At 48.4% G+C, this 12,553-nt stretch overlaps 1 protein-coding gene across 3 annotated transcripts in view; it reads right to left on the reverse strand.

Annotated features, from left to right (window-relative positions):
• The window catches only part of FGFRL1 (fibroblast growth factor receptor like 1), a 239,699-nt gene that overhangs the window by 3,659 nt on the left and 223,487 nt on the right, over positions 1–12,553 (reverse strand). For 2 of the 3 annotated variants that reach the window (XM_032798795.2, XM_075066654.1), the window contains exons 5-6: positions 9,985–10,269; positions 707–1,060 (exon numbers count right to left, since the gene is read on the reverse strand). In XM_032798795.2, the coding sequence (XP_032654686.1) occupies positions 707–1,060; positions 9,985–10,269 (639 nt within the window). The remainder of the gene's footprint in view (positions 1–706; positions 1,061–9,984; positions 10,270–12,553) is intronic. The other variant, XM_032798796.2, reaches the window with a different exon arrangement.

The raw sequence follows: 12,553 nt of genomic DNA on the forward strand, positions 1-12,553 counted from the left end.
CTTTGAAGAGGGCAGAAAGGAAAATGAAGAAGTTAGACAGGAAGCCCTACAATGCTTCTGTACTGCAGGTCTCAGCCACAGAGCAGAGCACAGGGCAGGAGCAAAGGGGCAAGCAGTTCTGAGCTCGGCACAACAGCTCCCAGGGGATCATCAAATAAGAAATTAACAAGCCTAATATATTCTCTTTCGCACCCATTCTTCTCTTGTGGCTGTGATCGTTACACTGTTTTCAATCTTCTCTGTTTATTGCCTTGTTTCATTGTTTCCTTTTACCAACAAACCAATTTAAAAAACAGGGAGGGGAGGGCCATTCAGCTCCTTTGAGCGCCTGGGCTCACTTTACAGGATGTTGCACAGACGGCATCACAATATGACTTCCCCGCCCTGCTCCAGCACAAAAGCAGATCAAGCATTTTCAACCCGGTTATTTACCCTTGCCGGAGCCGTTATTTATGCACAAGGAGGCTCAGGGTGGAGATCAACTCAGATACACCACGAGCAGTAGAAAAATCAGCATCATCTGGCCACTCACCAAAGCTTACCAGATCCCAAGCTGTGTAGATCAGTGAAGTTCCACTGAGGTCAATGGAGCAAAGCTGATTTATACCAGCAGAGGATCTGGATCAGCGATTGCAATGATGCCGCAATGCAGAACATGCTGGCCCAGGACAGTTTAGAAGGAAAGTTCCAGCCACCCCACACTCACCTGGTAACACCGTGAGGAAAGCACTGCGGAAGCTGTATCCCATTGTGTTTGCCCCTAGGCAAATGTACATCCCAGCATCCTCCTCTTTGGCTCGTGTTATCATCAGTTTGTTTAAGTAGGAGCCGTCGGGACGGGACCAGACCTCCCCAGTGGGGAGCACGACAAACTTCTGCCCCCCAACGTCAATGGTGGAGTTGTACTTGTTCTCTGTGCCGTACTCCACCCTTTTCAGCCACTGGATGACGGGCTTGACGTCGCTACGGACCTTGCACTGGAATGACGTGGTCCCACCATAGTCCACAGTAGTGTTCACAGGGTGGGTTCCTGTGAGAATGGGTTTGGACCGAGTCCTCTCTGCAAACAAATACAACATATGATGAAAAATGAATTGTGTTCCTCAATCTGATTTGTGATTGTTCAAATACAGATGCTCCAAACCTCTCTGTCTGTGCTAAGGAATCAGGCCCTAGAAATCTCATTTAAGAGGTATTTTCCATCTCCACTCTGATCCTATTATCCCAGCTACCTACTGAGCTAGGGGCATCGGTATTCAGCCACCTAAGCCCCACGAAAGTTACAGGGAGTCACACAGTTCAACTCCAGAACTAATGAGTTTCCCTCCTGCTTTAAAGAGGACTCTAAACTGTCTCTCGACAGTAACACAAGCCCAGTTTATAAAGCTGCATTTCCCGGGTTGCACGCATAGGACTAGACATTGCAGGTGTTCAATAATGGAGGGAGTGAGGAAAAGGGAAGACACCAAGCAGCCTTCCCCCCACTTTGTATTGTGCATTCAAGGTTCTGGCCCATTTGAAGTCCCTGTGCTCACCTGAGTGCAAGAACTGTCCCCTGCTACTACCCCTCAGAGCGCCGGTTATTCCAAAAAGGAGGGGCAAGGAGCAGTATGGGCCACGCCCCCATTGCTGAGGCTGGCCAGTGTAGCTGAATGGCCACAGAGGTGAAGACAGGTTGCATGCTCGGAAGGGGTGCTGCAGCAGCTACTGTCCTGACTGCATCCTGAGCCCGGCTTGCAACTCCTTAGGAGCAGCATTTCCCAGAGCTCTCCCGCAGGGCACAATTGCCAACTTTCACGCGGTAAATAAGCACCCCGACTTCCACAATAATCAAGCTAATCCCACTTCAAAACAAGGCCAAAACAAGCCAATCCCTAAGAACCCAACACGTTATGTGACTAGATCCCCCTGGCGTGCAGTCTGGGACTGTGGAGGGCCTGCTGTGCACCCCTGATTCTCTCCCCCCCCTTGCCCCTGCTTGCTGGAAGCTGTTCAAAAAAATAGAAGCAACAAGCTACAAGCCAAGCAAGCAACAAGCTACAAGCCAAAATCTAGCCAACAAGCAACTCACAAGCCAATTAAGCCAAAAAACAAGCCCAACTCCTCCATTTTTTTCTTGGGTGTGACGTTATTAATATAAACTGGGACCATACAAAACATGGGTTGCAACCAGGGTTCTGTAGTGGCACCAAATCTTATGCAACAGGGGTCATATAAGGTGTCTAAGACCAGGTTATGGGTTACTGGTTATGATTATGCTGTCTGTATGTCTGTATCATTTTTGTAGTTGAAGTTATGTATATTGGCTGTGTACTGTCTGTATTTTAAATTGGTGCTGCAGTTCTGGGTGACACCCCAGACTAGTTGGTGTCAGCTCAGCTTAGCCTGCTTGATGGCCCATTAAGGACATCAACTACACAATTGGACCCATCGAGAGAAGCGAATTACGCCCTGTGACTCAGCGAAGTATGCAAAACTGGCCCATGCTGACTGCAAACTCCATTTGCTGTAACACTTCCACAGTAGGAACAAAGGAGTGTTCTTACACCTGGAAAAGTCTATATAAGACAGATTCCTCATATCCATTTTGTCTTCAGTCTGCTTCTTACCTCTGGGGGACTTTGCTACATCTGAAGCTCTGCACAAAGGACTGTGACCATCCCCAGCGGGGGATGTTCTCAGGACTGGACTTAAACCTGAGTTTACTCATCATGCTACAGCCTGAACTAAGGACTTTGCCATTACTGTATGTAATTGATTCTAGTTTAACCAATTCTAGCTCTCACCTCTATCTTTTTCTTTTATGAATAACCTTTAGATTTTAGATTTAAAGGATTTGGCAACAGCGTGATTTGTGGGTAAGATTGACCGCCCGCTTGCTCTAATAGACTATGTGTAATCCATTAGATGAGCGATGTACCCTCACTGGCTCCCTACTACTTTGTACCCCACCACGTACACCGCATTGGGGACATTACAGACTGTATGTATTATGCTACATACCAATACCAGCGTCCCCCATACTCTGTATGTTGCCGATGACTAATGACTGACATGCAAACCTTGTGTATCATCTTTATTTATATATATTCTCTATAAACATGTTGACTGGGTTGGGGCTTGGTCCTATTGGGATCGAGAGATCTTTTCTTTTACTGGGGTGTTGGTTTTCATAACCATTCATCCCCAGGACGTGTGGACTGGTGGTAATACGTGGGAGACTGGAAGTGTCTAAGGAATGCTTGTATGACTTGCAGTTAGCCAGAGGGGTGAACGAAGTCTTTTTGTCTCGGCTGGTTTGGGTTTGCCTTAGGCTTGGCTACACTTGCTAGTTGCACCGTGGTGAGGGAGGTTAGCAGGTGCAACTTAGCAGGTGTCCACACTTAAAAGCTCAGCCAGTGCTGCAGCAACTCCCTGTTTGCAGTCGCTGGCTGTACACCTGGGTCCGCTACGGTTGTGTAGCGAGACCAGCGCTGCTGCTGCAGCGCTGGTCATCACGGTGGGAACACAGCATGTAATTGGCCTCCAGGGTATTTAGAGGTATCAGCATACTTTTCAGCCTCTCTGGTATTGCTTCGCACTACCACTGCTGGGTCAGAGCCTGGAGAGGAGGGGGAGGTGTAGAGGACCCGAGAGGGAAGTTACTGAGCGTGTTGGAGACTCCCGGAGTCATGCGCCAGGCTATTTTCCAGCCAGGAAGAAGCTAGCCAGTCGCAGCTGCTGGGACTTGGGTAGTGAGGAACCAGTAGAGGAGCTGTTCTGGCAAGAAGCTTTTATTATAAGGATGCAAATGTTTTGGGAGAGGCGGGCTATGGCTGCGCTGAAAGCATGCACTAGATGTGGAATAGCCATTGATTCCCTGTATGCTGCTCTTTGTTTGCACAAGTCACAAGAAACCCCATGGAGTTCCACAGTGAAGCAACCCCACCCCACCAGTGAGACCGCGTGTGCAAGATGGCTCTGTAGCGCGTGGCAGATGTGGGTGTAGGGTCAAGTTTTATTCCCTGTAGCTGCTCTTTGTTACCACAAATACAGAACCCATGGCTTCCACAGTGAAGCAAACCCCCCCGCCCTTCCCAGGTGAGCCACGTGTGGGGAAAACTCGCCATCTACTATACTGCAGCTGCGGCTTCTCTGTGCTATGCCAGAATGTTTAAATGATGCTACAAAACTCTTTAACAACATGCAGGCTCTGTATTAACAGTTTTATCTCTCTGTGTTTTTTTTTAAAGTGACTTGAATACTGCTCCATCAAGCACAGACTTCTGAAAGACTGCAAAGCTTATGAAAAAACCAGAGGAAGAGTAAGGAAGAGATGGTGAAAGCAGTTATCAATCTGTATTCACAGAATAAAAAAGTTTGCAAGCACTGAGGGATAAGGACCAGGAAATAGGAACAGGCTGACAAGATTAAAGGAGAAGGCTGCCAAGAGAAAGGAATTGACTACCAAGAGCACAGACGGCAGGGATGACTTAAAAAAAAGTGGAAAAAAGCTCTCCATTTTTTCATGTATTATTTTACTTTCCTAACTATATGAATAATAAATAAATATCATTGCTCATATATGCTTGATTGGTTATAAGTGCCGTTTCACGACTTTACACATGTGGTGGTCCCGCCACTCCTGGGCAGTGTGCACATGTGTTGGTTCCAGCTGCTCTGCAGGGTTAATGCGCTGGAACTGCAGGGGCAGCAGTGGCCATGGGGCTGTGAAGGCAGGGCAGGGGCTGACTGGAGGTAGGGTCTGGCTGCAGACAGCAAGGGATGTGGGGCTGGTTGGAGACAAGGGGTGTGGGCGGGCTGGTTCAGCAGGGCCGCAGGGGGTGCGCAGGGGTTTGCAGGGCTGGAGAACAGAGGAATGTGGGACTGGCTGGCTTCAGGCAGTGGGTGCAGCAGGGGTTGACTGGAGACAGGGCAGGGGGTGCGGGCTGGGCAGAGTGTGCAGAGCTGGTGGGCAGCAGTGTGTGGGTAGGCTTGCTGGCTGGGCAGGGTGCAGGGTGTGTGAGCGTAGGGGTTGGCTGAGACAGGACAGGGTGTTGGCAAGGTGGCTGTGGCACGGGGTTGCAGAGCTGGCTGCAGCAGGGGGGCCGACTGGTGTGGGCCAGGTATGGGGCAGCGAGAGGACAGCTGGAACCAGCCTTTAGATAGCACCAAAAAAACCCCTCTCTATAAGTTACACGGGGACACTTTAAAATACGCGCGGAGAGCGCTGGGGGAGATGCAAGAGGAGGGGGGCTACCCGGCGCGCTAATTTGAGTACTTAAGGCTGGACAGAGGCACGCTGGAGCCTGCCAGGACTTTTAGGAATACGGCCTTCTCCTGCCCAGGGCTCTGGGGGTTATTTAAAATGGGCCCAGAGCTCGCAGCGGGTCGCAGGGCTTGCGTGCGCTCCGGCCAGGGAGCGCTGGCCTTGCAGCGCTCGTGGCCAGAGCTCACAGAACGGGACAGATGGCGGCGCGCTTGCACAGCGTCTAGGCGGAAGCCGTAAGCCGATGCCGCGAACTCGGCCACGAGCACGGCAAAGCCGAGACGTCTCACTCTCCTCGCTGGGCCTGTAAGAGCGCGGCAAGCCCCACGACTCGCCAATCCGGGCTGGAGCTCAGTCCAGAGCGAGAGCGGCAAGCTCTGCGACTCGGCTCTCCCCCTGTGCCGGAGGCGACAGGGGATTAGCCCGCCAGCCAGGACACACGACTCTCATGGCTGGACCCCGGCCGGCCAGGCACACAGCCGCCGGGCCTTGGTGGAGCTCTAGCTGGGAGAGCGGGGCCATGCCCGCGCTCCATGCCTCTGGCGCAGTCACTCAAAGGAGTGGGACCCATGGAGCAGACCGCAGCCGGGACAGGGGTAAGTTAAAAAAAAAAAAAAAAAATTAAAGAGTGCCTAAGCGTGCGGGGCTCTCTTAGGCGGCGGGTCGATTCCCTGTGCAGCACGGTTGTTGGAGACAGGACGCGGAATGACCCGCACCCTTCCGTCCCCTCCACAACCACAGCGCAAAATGGGACGAGGTGCTCTGGGATAGCTGCCACAATGCACCACTCACAACAGCGCTGCAACTGGTGCAAGTGTGGACACACTGCAGCGCTGGTCGCTGTCAGTGTGGACACACTGCAGCGCTGGCCGTACACAGCTGTACAAGCACAGCTGTAACTACCAGCGCTGCAAAAATGTAAGTGTAGCCATATCCTTAAAGGTGGAAAAACCCCAGCCTTGGGCTGTGACTGCCCTGTTTGAGCAATTGGTCCTGATTTGGCACTCTCAGTTGGGTCCCGCCAGAACCACATCGCCACAATGGGTTTGGCATGTCTGCTGCAGGGGCACAGTGCAGTCCTGCACTGCTCCGGCACAGGCCTCTGCTTCATGGGGCACTTTGACCCTCAGGGGTATAACACATGCAGCATTATTCTCTGAATCTGGGACAGGGCAAGTAAGTGTCTGAGCCACGATGAAAAAAGGCAAACCACAGGGACACTTTCCTGCCACTATTCCAGAAAGAAATTCAGGGAACCCTGCAGGATAGTGTAGCAAGGGTGGCAACCTAAACTGTTATGGCAAAAGTGCCCCTGGCATTAATCATGATGCTGGCCCATAGCATCACCACGCTAGCTCCCTGCTAGGGTGGCAGCTATCTGTAATGTTAGGATGTTTCCATGGGGCAGTCCTGCATGTTCCCTGCTAGATCGGTAGGATATTGTGTGCTTTAGCCACAGGAACCTACTGTGAGTCAACGGGAGAGTCACAGGTGCAGGATGCTGCTAGCCTACTGTGGGTATGACAAGAAGGAACATTCCCTCTCCTTGCACAGGGCAATCCCTGTCTCTCCAAAAGCCCCCTAGACTTATCAAAGAAGATGGGACAAGGCCACTCCACTTTCCACACTAGCCAGTTGATGGTGGGGAGTGCAGGCTGCATCCTGTTAATGGGTGCAGCAATTGCCACTCAGTGACATGCTTCCTGCAGTGCACTGGGAGGGGTGCTTCATCACTGGGGCTGACAAAATGCCTGCGGGAACCTGATGCTGATGGAGAGTCCTCCATCTTTCCCCCACTTTCCTGGCTCAGGGAGGCTTACACACCAAGTTTTAAGCCCACAGATGTTAGGAGTGGGAAAGACCTCCTAAGTCAAGTACTTCACTTCCACCTGCATTAACTCTTCCTTCATCTAGTCCAGGGGTCGGCAACCTTTCAGACGTGCTGTGCTGAGTCTTCATTTATTCACTCTAATTTAAGGTTTCGTGCGCCAGTCACACATTTTAACATTTTTCTAAGGTATCTTTCTATAAGTCTATAATATATAATGAAACTATTGTTGTATGTAAAGTAAATAAGGTTTTTAAAATGTTTAAGAAGCTTCATTTAAAATTAAATTAAAACGCAGAGCCCCCTGGATCGGTGGCCAGGACCCGGGCAGCGTGAGTGCCACTGAAAATCAGCTTGCGTGCTGCCTTTGGCACGCATGCCATAGGTTGCCTACCTGTAGTCTAGTCTAATTGCAAATGTGCTAAGCATGGAGAAGGGCTTCCCGTGCCATTTTCTGAGGAGACTTCACAGCCATCTTGCTTCCCTAGCCAGCAGGGAAGCCTTCTCTGCCCTCTGACCATCTCACCTCAGGAGCACTCCCAGATTCCCTTGCTGGCCGGGGAAGCACGATACCATGATAGAGAATCAAACCTAGGGCTCTCAAAGAGCATTAAGACTAGCTCTCCAGACTAGACTACTATTATTATTATTATTAATTATTACTAGAACTCAGCGGCCTCAGGCAGGGACCCCATTTTGTCAGGCACTGTAAAAGATGCTGAATAGATTCCAATTTCACATCTGAAAGTCAGTATTTACCACCTGTTCCTGGAGAGCGGTATCTGAAGTATCACAGATTTCCCTCTTCTAGGTTCAAGGAGACACTGTGGTGTCTCAAATATCACCGTGTGGTAGCTGCTGGCAAATGCTGACTTTTTAATGGAAACCACTCTTGGGCTAGGTATATAAAGAAACAGTTCCCAGTATCACTGGGCAGCCACTGAGGTCGGAGGAAGGAACAATGTTGCATATTTCGAAGAATCAGGATAGGATGTACAGGAGGCTATTGGCACCATGACCCGAAAGACATGCTAAGGGAATGTGGGCCAGCACGACAAAAATGTCACATATTCTCAAGAGATCACACATGAGGAACACACCAGCAAGGATCTAAGTTGGAAAGATCTAGACTCAGATAAGCAGGTGAGACTGAAAAGTGGAGGCTTGGGGGGCAGGGAGAAGATTTAAGGGGGGAAATTTAATAAAACCTGAAACGCGCCATGGCATGTTATTAAAGTAGGAGCCTGTGAAAAGGCTTTAGTTCTCTTATCACTTTGGTTCTATTGCCCCTTTGGTCGCTGTTTTTGTTCCTAGTCAGAAAATGCTAATGAAAACAAAGGTTACGTATGTCTGTAGGTTGATAAAAACCAAGATAAACGGGGACTATTCTCTGACACAGAAAAGGGTTTGTTCCTGGTGCCGTCTGGTTTTGATGAAGTGAAAATGCCACAACTGACATTAGGATGGGACTTGATTCATTTCCCTGTCTCTGCTCCTGGTTTTAGTGTAAACACATGTTTTTACTGTCTCCACACAGCTGCATTTTTATTAAGACCAGATGTCCAGCAGGTTTGTGCATTTGGAGCACAACAGAACTCCCCACATGTGCTTTTAATTCCTGCTATTCTAGAGGAAGGGAGTTATCAGAGAGCAGATTTCACACCGGGATAAAGTTTATCATGCTAAAACACATGCACTAACACACAAACAACATGCTTTCCATGTGTCATGTGTTGCTTTATGGTTTTCCATGCCCCTGCTCCTGACTAATCAAAGATATTTGATCTTCCCTCTCACAGTTTTTCTCCTCCTTTTTCTTGAGCTTGCAGCATCAGTCATTTCCATGGCAACATACTAGGCTATCACAAACATAGCATAAACATAGGAATCGAAGCCCTTCCTCACTTGGTTTGAGTAGCTTCTCCAATATAGTTACCTTCAAATATAAGACAGGAAATTAGAGCCATAGAATCCTCTATAGGGTTAAATACAGAGGACAGCAATATAGTTCATCCCACTGCCACAGCAGGACAATCCCCTATGGCATGTGCCTTAAGGACCAGATTTATAAAAGTATTTAGGTGCTAAAGATGCAAGATAGATGCCTAATGGGATTTTCAAAGTGCCTAACTTCCAATGGGTGCCTGAATTCAGTGCCTCGGAGTTAGGCATCTAGGTGCTTTTGAAAACCCCAGTAGGCATCTATCTATAACTGGCCTTAAATGCTTTGTCTAGTTAATTTTTAATGACTCTAGCAATGGGACTTTTATCACTTTCCTTGGGAGACTGCTCTATGACTCAACATAATGCTTTTCTCTGACATCTAACCTAATTTTTCCAGTGATTAACTTCATCCCATTATCTCTGTAGTAGCCACCCTAAACTATTTTTCTTCAAACACATTAAAGGCCTCATCCAACTCATGATGAAGTCAATAGAACAACTCCCAATGGCTCTTAGACCCTAAAAGTAGGACTCTCTGGTTCACAAAATGACTGTCTATAGTCCAAAATCACACTTACTTTTTTTGGCAGGCATATCACCTTGTGAGCACACATATCAGGGGTGATCACTGTCACTATTAGTTCTCTCTCTAGATAGTATTTTTTCCCCGAGTACCTCCCTGCTACTCTGGGAGTTGCTCTCACCAGACATACTGGCCTGCATTTATCAGTATGTATCACATTTTATTATTTCCTGCCCATGTTTCTGACCTCTCTATTAGAGACTCTGAAGAATTGTTTCTCTGTCTGCGCTGAAGTTTGCAACACCTCCCTGTTTAGTGTAATCTGGGAATTCAGTTTCTGGCATTGCAGACAGCTCTTGGTACAATGTTCTATTTATTCAAGTCAGCCCGCTTGTAAAAGCCCTTCCCTAATAACCCACTCAGCCCTGAGGCAGCACTTACGGATTACTTCAACTTTATATGTTGCATTGATTTCTCCAACTTTGTTAAACACTCGGCAAGTGTATTTCCCACTGTCTTCAGGCTTTAAGTTCTTCAAATTCAATGTCCACTTCTTCTTCTTGTTCTCCCCAATCTCCTGAGGTGTGAGGGGCTTATTGTCCTTCAGCCAGGTGATGTCAGGCCTAGGGTTCCCACTGGCAACACACTTCAGGCGGACTGAGCTTCCTACAGGCCGTGCAATCACCCTCCGTCGCATCTTGGCAGGTTGCGTGAATCTGGGCCGGGCTGCAAAGGACACAAAGTGGTGATTACACTAAGCAAGGTGCATGATGGACCACGCAACCAGAGCACTACACTGCTGTCTATAGGGACTGCTGGCATTGTTTCTGAGACACTCTACTCCAAATGTGCAAGAAATGCCCATGCATCACTACTGCATACACTGGTCCAGAGTGGTTCCTTCATAAAAATAAGTACTACATAGGTTCATAGATTTTAGGGTCAGAAGGGACCATTTCGATCACTGGTTTGAATTCCTACATAAGACAGGCCATAGAATTTCACTCTATAATTATGGCAGTTGATTATAGCGATGTCACAAAATAATACCAGAGTCACCTGTATCTGAGGGCAGAATTTGGCCTCATAGTGTCCCTTAGCAGTATGGCCACCTTTCAGGACACATCTATAGAATTCTATGCTTTGCATTTCTTGGGTTCAGCCGTGATCAGAAGCAGAATCCAGAGTTCTATAAGGTTGATTGTTCTTCTGGTCTATTTCTGATCATCCAGAGAGGAGATAACCATCTTTCAAACTTGGCTTTAATGGGACTTGAGAGTGCTCAGTAACTCCCCAAATGTGGCCAAATGCCAGCAGAGAGTCAGAGAAATAGTACAAGGAACCTGCTCTCTCTGTAACTCGAAGCCAATTTTATAAGGTCCAGAGGTTCAGATTGTCCAGATGAGCATGCAGAGTTCTGAGTGTTGATCTGAACTGAACTTTCTGAGATTCATCCAGCATTAATTTACGAAAAATTCATAGTAAAAAGCACTCTCATTCAAAAAAACCCCCATGCATTACTGAGGTTAGGAAGAGCTACTCATCCAAATGAGAGGTGAGCAGAAACATGGCGCAGGGCTGTTCCATTCCAATAGCATCTGGGAGACTTAGCAATGGGTAGTGCGTTCTGGTGCAACCTTGTCTCCTCAGGGAAGGAAAAGTTCTGAAGTTGAAGCTCACAATGGGCCAAATCCTGACCTCACAAAAGTCAACAGGAAGTGCAGGATTTACAAAAGCACCCAAGGGAATTAGGCGCTCAGTTCCTACTGACTTTCAATGACATAATTTCAAGTATTCATTAAATTCCACAACAGAATTTCAGAGGAAAAGGGAGTGGAGTAATATTATCCATATGGCTTTAATAGCTTTGCACTGTGTCCTTGCTGTAAAATAACTGGATGGCCTGATTTACCAATATGATTAGAAAAAGATCTATTGAAAAGCTCTTAAAAATTGCTACAGTGGAATACGGCAGTTTCAGGGCCAGAACCTTGTCTAACAGTGGCCTGTAGTGAACAAATCAGAAGAAGGTATAAATCTTCCACAATTACTCTCATTATGCAATATACTACACCCAGGGCATTTCTTAGCGCAATCTCCTGCCAAGCCTACTTCCACTTCCTCCTCTTCAGCCTACCTAACTCCCACCTGGCAATCCTCCAATCTATCCAAAACACTCCAGCCAAACTCACCTTCCTCTCATTTCTGTGACCCTGCCAGTCCCATCTTAGATTCCAGTCAGTGGCTCCCTGTCAGATTCACTATTCCTCTACACAGCTCTGCCTCATTACATCCTGTGTCTTGCCTCCCCTAAATCTCTCACTCAAGCCCAGAACAAAGCCCTCTTTTGCACTTTCTCACTTGCTGTCTCCTGTGCTGGATGTATCCTCTGTGATCCTTTCCTCCTTCAAACACCCTCCTCCAACCCCCCTTCCTTCCTCCATGTCTCCAATGACCCACCCTCCCCCATCAGCCTAATGAAATCTAAATTAATAGCTCTTCCTCCCAGCCCCAAAGGGAGCTGACAAGCTGTGCGCCTTGCCTTGAGTGCAACCTTCTAACCTTCCCTCGTGCAACACTCCCTTCCCTTCCTTCCTGTCACCTGCTTGGCCACTGCCATCCCTCCTGGCACCCTGTCGTGATGGGTGTCTCACCTAGCGCCTAAGGGCCTTGAGGCAGGAGCTGCATCTTTAATTCTATCTGTAAAGAGCCATGCAAATATTGAATAGGTGGATGTGACTGGCCTTCTCTATGACACACTGGGGCAGGTTGCACCGATTAGCCACTGGCCCACATTGTTGGGGAGCATGTCACAGCAGCAGAACAGCTGTGGGAAAGCCAGGAAAGCTGTGCTGGAGGTGCTCTCCCTGAGCTTCCCAGTGCACAGGGAGAGTCTCACTACACTTCCTAAGGGAGTGCAGCAGGCTCCCTGACTGTGCATCCAGCCAGCTCTGTTCTCCAGTGCACAGGTGTGGTGGGGTCGCAGTCCATGAGGTTGTCATAAATAGAT

Source organism: Chelonoidis abingdonii, chromosome 5, assembly GCF_003597395.2.
Source record: "Chelonoidis abingdonii isolate Lonesome George chromosome 5, CheloAbing_2.0, whole genome shotgun sequence".
Taxonomy (NCBI): domain Eukaryota; kingdom Metazoa; phylum Chordata; order Testudines; family Testudinidae; genus Chelonoidis; species Chelonoidis abingdonii.